General features: G+C 31.8%; 1 protein-coding gene across 1 annotated transcript in view; it reads left to right on the top strand.

Moving 5' to 3' along the window:
• The window catches only part of LOC106476402 (nucleolar complex protein 2 homolog), a gene marked incomplete at its 5' end in the record, with an annotated part of 18,806 nt that overhangs the window by 10,330 nt on the left and 1,181 nt on the right, over positions 1-7,295 (top strand). Inside the window, 2 exons of the mRNA XM_013937063.2 lie at positions 3,665-3,808; positions 4,893-5,006. Coding sequence (XP_013792517.2) covers positions 3,665-3,808; positions 4,893-5,006 — 258 coding nt within the window. The remainder of the gene's footprint in view (positions 1-3,664; positions 3,809-4,892; positions 5,007-7,295) is intronic.

Below are 7,295 nucleotides of genomic sequence, written 5' to 3'. Positions count from 1 at the left end.
GTAAAAGTTTGAAGGTAGAATAGAACTGCAGGTGTAAGCAAGTAAAAAGGTTAGGTGGTACAACGACAGTACAGGTGTAAACAAGTAAAAAGGTTAGGTGGTACAATGACACTACAGGTGTAAGCAAGTAAAAAGGTTAGGTGGTACAATGACACTACAGGTGTAAACAAGTAAAAAGGTTAGGTGGTACAACGACACTACAGGTGTAAACAAGTAAAAAGGTTAGGTGGTACAACGACACTACAGGTGTAAACAAGTAAAAAGGTTAGGTGGTACAATGACACTACAGGTGTAAGCAAGTAAAAAGGTTAGGTGGTACAATGACACTACAGGTGTAAACAAGTAAAAATATTTTATTGTAGTCCATGTTTTATTACAAAGAACATATTTTATTGTAGTCCATGTTTTATTACAAAGAACATATTTTATTCTAGTCCATGTTTTATTACAAAGAACATATTTTATTCAAGTCCATGCTTTACTAAAAAAAACAAAATAAAACTCTTCACAGTATTTGATTTAGCACACACTGTTTGCTTAAAAATGTTCTCTATTGGCTGGATGTGACCTAGTGGTTAGTGTGCTTGAACAGTAAATTTTGTTGGTTGGATGTGATCTAGTGGTTAGTGTGCTTGAACAGTAAATTTTGTTGGTTGGATGTGATCTAGTGGTTAGTGTGTTTGAACAGTAAATTCTGTTGGTTGGATGTGATCTAGTGGTTAGTGTGCTTAAACAGTAGATTTTGTTGGTTGGATGTGATCTAATGGTTAGTGTGCTTGAACAGTAAACTCAGTTGGATGTGATCTAATGGTTAGTGTGCTTGAACAGTAAACTCAGTTGGATGTGATCTAATGGTTAGTGTGCTTGAACAGTAAATTTTGTTGGTTGGATATGATCTAGTGGTTAGTGTGCTTGAACAGTAAATTTTGTTGGTTGGATATGATCTAGTGGTTAGTGTGCTTGAACAGTAAACTCAGTTGGATGTGATCTAATGGTTAGTGTGCTTGAACAGTAAATTTTGTTGGTTGGATATGATCTAGTGGTTAGTGTGCTTGAACAGTAAATTTTGTTGGTTGGATGTGATCTAGTGGTTAGTGTGCTTGAACAGTAAATTTTGTTGGTTGGATGTGATCTAGTGGTTAGTGTGTTTGAACAGTAAATTCTGTTGGTTGGATGTGATCTAGTGGTTAGTGTGCTTAAACAGTAGATTTTGTTGGTTGGATGTGATCTAGTGGTTAGTGTGCTTGGACAGTAAATTCTATTGATAATTTATGTGACCGAAAAGGAAACCTTTGTTTTTGAGGACAAAACCAAGACCATCATGCATGAATACTTGACCACCAATGTGAAAATTAATGCATTAGAAATGGTAGCTATTTAAAAATTAAAACAATCAATTTGAGATTTGTAATTGTCACATTTCTGGGTAAAGCTTAATCTGAGATAATAAACTATCAAGATCAGTAAGCTGAAAGATTAGTTATGTGTGTAATATATACAAATATGGATGTTAAAATTATTCAATTCAAACACATTTGGAAACAAAGAAGTACAATGTGCTGAAATGTTTTGTTTTAGTGAAAGTTTGTGGTTTGTAATATCTTTTTACAGGGCTCAATTTAATGGTCATCTCAGACATCTAAAAACTTCCTCGGATGACCGACTTAAACCCCTGTGTTGTCCTCTAGAACAGACCCCTATTCAAAACAGCATCACAGTCTGCTGTACACTTATCCATGCCCACACTACACATGTAATGTTGACTCTGATCCTCGTTCAAAATCATTGGTAATATCCCTAACTATGAACTCAAAAATTTTAACCCCACAAAAATATCTTTTGGTCCATTTTTTTTAAAAAAAAAAAGATTATACTTTATACAAGAGAAATGTTGGTACAACCCACCAGAAGGGGCTGAAAATGTTAGGAAAAGTTTGCTTTTGTGATTGGCTAATAAGTCTCTTTTAGTCACTAACCTTCCTATTGTGGACAAGCTGTTTCTGGGCTGCTTTATGCATTTAAATTTTGTATGGAGTTCAACTGAGTGTGAATGGCTGTGTGTGGTAACACAGTACAGTGTATACAGTGCAGTTTGTTACATTACCACACATTGTATTGTATGATCTTTCTATGCATATATATGTGGACGGGCTGGAATTTACAACAAAAACGAACACTGATAACACAAATATTATTAATTTCTAGTATAGGTGTTTAAGATTAAAGCGAACATGACTGTCTGAACTTCTTACTGATAAACCTTCGGTACTAACTAAAACAATCAAATTTACAAAATCAGACTGAGAATTTTCATCGTTAACATCACAGTTGAAACAGTGACCCCCTTCCAATTATGCACATATAGGCCTAAGGCTAACATTAGACAGACATGACCAATGGAGTTTAGAAAATACAGAAAGCCTAGCTAACATGAGAAAAGTGGGAGAATCCAAGAATTAAATAAAACATAATAATAATGATATCTGCAAACAAAAATTATATGAAAGTTTAATCAATACGAAACAAAATAACAATAAGTAAAATAAGGCTGGCTCTGCCTATCTCTCCAGGTCAATACAAACCATGAGTATGAATGACAATATGTATCAGCAGTGTATTGTGTACATGTGCAGTACTCCTGCATTGTATACATATTACAGTATAGTAGTATGTGTAAGATTTCTGATGCAAGTCTAGTCTTACTACAGGCTGTACTTGGTGGGCAGGCCAAGCTGGTTAGAACGTTTTACAGGTCCTTGACTGTTTGTTTCCTTAAGATACTATGTAACATTAGCATTGTTTGGGCTTATATTTTCCAATGTAACAAACCTTCTCGGGAAATAAGGCATAGTTGAATAAAGATCCAAGATTGCCAACTAAACATTAGTTGTAGTTTTGGAAATAAATGAGACATAAAAACATCAACATTTTTATGGTTGGGTCTTTTTTAGGATCTTTGTACATTAGTCTCATCATAATTGGATCTTTTTTGATGGTCTGTGTATTATTTTTTTTGGACCACCAATACAGCCTTCTGGACAACCTGGAAATTTCCTTAAAATCGAGCCCTGTTTTAACTCATGCTTAAAAATAACATACGATAATCAAATGTTTTATCTAACTAATGCTGAAGGCTTAAAAATGTCTGACTATTCGGAGAAAAAGATTTTTGCTTATATTGAGAAATTTTCTGAGAAATATAAGAACCTAATCCATAGAAATTTGCAAATAAAACAAGCCTTTTTGATCTCACATTTTAAAGCTATTTTCAACATTGCTGTTGTGACATCACTTAAACACCACCTGACATTTACTCGTATTTGTATTGATTTATCTCATTTGCTGATTCTGACATCACGTAATCACCACCTGACATTTACTTGTATTTGTATTGATTTATCTCATTTGTTGATTCTGACATCACATGAACACCACCTGACATTTACTTGTATTTATATTGATTTATCTCATTTGTTGATTCTGACATCATATAATCTCAGTTTTTGTGAGTGTATAATATTTTTCTGTTATCTGTTGAAATTACAAGTATTTGATGGTAGACACATGGCTGTGTTTATCTATCTGTACTAATAGTGACATAGATTGTTTTCAAAACATTAAATATGTTTTTATGCTAATTTGTTTTAAACAATTCTTTTAACAGTTGAAAGAATTTCTCAAAAAATGCAAAATTGGAAACTATTGTCGTCAGATGAAGCAGATTTTGAACAAAATGGAAGAAAATTCCAATTTCATCGTAGAATCCCGAAAAAATGCAAACTTTAGTATCACTGAATTAGAACCTTTGGTATGTGTGTTTTAGAAGTGTTAGAAAAGATGCACAGATTAATTTTATATTTGCTAATCATTTTTTCTAACTTTCTTAATGTCTATATAAAATATATATTTTCAGTCAGAATGGTTTCTACCTTATTAGATTTTATCTCATCAAAAGTTGATGCCACTAAAATATATTTTTAAATTTTACTCTGTTGAGATGGATAAGTTTAACAAGATAAAATTTGTAATGCTAAGTTGCATAATGTACAAGTTGAAGTTTTACTGTTGTAGTATTGGAACAAATTTTGAAAGACGGGTTCTTTTGAGAATCATCTTCTACATACATTTTTGTAGTCTTTAAAATAATGTTTTCACACCTCTATTAACAAATTAGTTAATTGACAGTAATTACACCTTGTTTTACAACATGAAAATTAACAAAGTTGTGTAGATTGACACAAACATACATTCTTCTTTGACATATTATTGTAAAAGCTTAGTTCCTCAAATATTGGAAAAGTTTTATACTCTTGGGAACTATGTATAAGTTTCAAAACTTTTTAATGCCAGAGTATTTTTTTTTATCCTCATGGAGAGTAATGGAGGTGAATATAGGTCGATGCTTGTAAGTTAGTTCATCGTCAGGCACTACCTTTTAGGGTTTTTCATAGATTTCATTAGTTCTTAAAAAGAAATTCTCATGTAAACCAGAATCAATCCAGTACAATCATATTATCCTTGTAAGGCTTTTCCTAGATTAAAATATGATTTTTAGTATTGTATAAGCAAGAATCAGTTTAGTAATTTCATAATATCCTTACATAAGCTCCTACATTTATAAGTGTCCTTTTTCTTGACATTTTTACAACAAGGTATATTATAATCAAAATACATTTGTGATCATTAATATGTGATAGTAAAACAAGTTGGCAGTGAAGTACATAAAGTGTTTTTGATAAAAATAAGTAACCAATCATGTTTTTGTTTTGAACATAAGTAACCAATCATTTTTTTGTTTTGAACTTGTAGTATGTTACAAAATTTATAACTTAAGTGCATTTTCTTAACTAAAAATTGAACCAATCTTTTATATTGTATACAATTTATTCCAGAACCAATGGGAGCAGAAAATTAAAGAACAGGGAACTCCCTTATCAAAATACTACACTACATGGAGAAAACTTCGAGACCATGAATTATTGCATGGGATAACAAAAAAAGAACAGGCTAGTTTCATTATTTTAAGGGGTGTGGGAAATACATCTTTCTAAAAGTATTAATTATGTTTTAACACAGTCTTCTAAGTCTATTATATATTTTTTGTTTAATTTTACAAAAAGAGTCTGAAATAATAACTAAGAACCTGTTGCTTTTAACAGCTGTTAAGAAATATAAAATGTTTTTTTGACTAAAGAAAACATTTTGAATTAAAATTCTAGTGTCTTTTTTTAATATGATTTCTTGTTTAAATGTGCAGTGTCGTTGTACCACCTAACATTTTTGCTTGTTTACACCTGTAGTGTCGTTGTACCACCTAACCTTTTTACTTGTTTACACCTGTAGTGTCGTTGTACCACCTAACTTTTTTACTTGTTTACACCTGTAGTGTCGTTGTACCACCTAAACAAGTTTTATTATATACCTATTGATTAGATGTTCAGTTCTATTATATCCCTGTAGACTAGATGTTCAGTTGTATTATATCCCTGTAGACTAGATGTTCAGTTGTATTATATCCCTGTAGACTAGATGTTCAGTTGTATTATATCCCTGTAGACTAGATGTTCAGTTGTATTATATCCCTGTAGACTAGATGTTCAGTTGTATTATATCCCTGTAGACTAGATGTTCAGTTCTATTATATCCCTGTAGACTAGATGTTCAGTTCTATTATATCCCTGTAGACTAGATGTTCAGTTCTATTATATCCCTGTAGACTAGATGTTCAGTTCTATTATATCCCTGTAGACTAGATGTTCAGTTCTATTATATCCCTGTAGACTAGATGTTCAGTTCTATTATATCCCTGTAGACTAGATGTTCAGTTGTATTATATCCTTTATAAAATGGTTTCTAACAAATGGCAACATTTTGTAAAAATAGAATCAGTTTAGTATCACTTAACATTAATCTTAGAATTGAGCTTGTAATTGAGTTAGCTCTTGTTCATTCGGAGGCTTTGTTTATCATTGGCCCTTGCTAAGAACTTAAACAAATTAGATTGGAAAACAGTGTCACTTCTTTTTATTGCATTTTCTTTTAGTGGAATAAACGTAGCCATGCTGATAGCAAGAATAAATCTATAAACAACAAATGATGATTGTAAAGTAGAAATTCAGTCCTTAAATCCAAAAAGAAGACTGTGGGCAACAATTAGGTTTAAATACACATCTGAACTGTATTTAGTAATATTCTTCAACTTATTTTTAACAATTAAAGAATACTTACTCACATATGATAACCTGATAACTACAGGATACTTAGATACTCCAAGTGTGTCTGGTGTACTAACACTTCATTTGTTTAAATAAATAGTAACTTTTCTATCAATGACAAAAATATGGAAGTCATTCTTACATAAAAACTCTTCGTTGTTATTGAATGTTTTATGTAACCTTTCATATGTGCTAGATATTTTATAAGCATGATGAAACAATATTTTAACCAGGTCTTCTTTAAACAAGTTAGGACTAAAGCTTGCAGAATGAAATTACGAACCTGTAAATGTTGTCTTGTGGTACATTTGAAGTGACCATTATTATTATTACTGACTAAAGTGTCCAAAAAAAAGGTTCATGGTCTCCCTGATGTTATAATGTAAACTTTACATTTCTGTGTCTACTGTTCCAATATTAGAGAAATTGGAAAGCCTGACTAGAATTCTCAGAGATGGTAAAGATGTAATCCAACATACCTATAATAGTAAAAAAGCTTAAACTGTTGAGAGCAATTTTCTAACCACTGTTTTGTATAAAAACATAAAGAAAGATTGTCCAAAGAATATCTTGAAATTATTGCTGATGTAGAGCTCCTTTCCTCTAGGTTTTTGACTTAGTTGATTTCAATAAGAAACACACGTCTTTAAGCATGAAGCCGGTTGATTTCTACTGTACCCTGAAGCTCTCAAAATCTCAGCTACAGGAAAATGGATTCAAAGATGGGGTAGTTGATCAACTGTACGAACTCCTGATGGAGTATCTTCAGACCCAGGCTCACTGTATAGGCTTTCCAGAACTTGTTCTTCCTGCTGCTGTTCAGGTATTGAAGCTTTTATTTCTTAGAAATATCCCATCAGTTTGTTCACGTGTACAAGCTATCTTTAATACATGTAAAATACTCTGTTGTTAACTAGAAGTTCTTGCAAGAATACTTATTATTTTATTGTAGTCCATGTTTTATTACAAAGAACAGAACATCTAGTCTACAGGGATATAATAGAACTGAACATCTAGTCTACAGGGATATAATAGAACTGAATATCTAGTCTACAGGGATATAATGGAACTGAACATCTA

The sequence above is a fragment of the Limulus polyphemus genome, unplaced genomic scaffold (assembly GCF_000517525.1).
Source record: "Limulus polyphemus unplaced genomic scaffold, Limulus_polyphemus-2.1.2 Scaffold10469, whole genome shotgun sequence".
Taxonomy (NCBI): Eukaryota; Metazoa; Arthropoda; class Merostomata; order Xiphosura; family Limulidae; genus Limulus; species Limulus polyphemus.
This window is presented reverse-complemented; position numbering and strand designations above follow the sequence as displayed.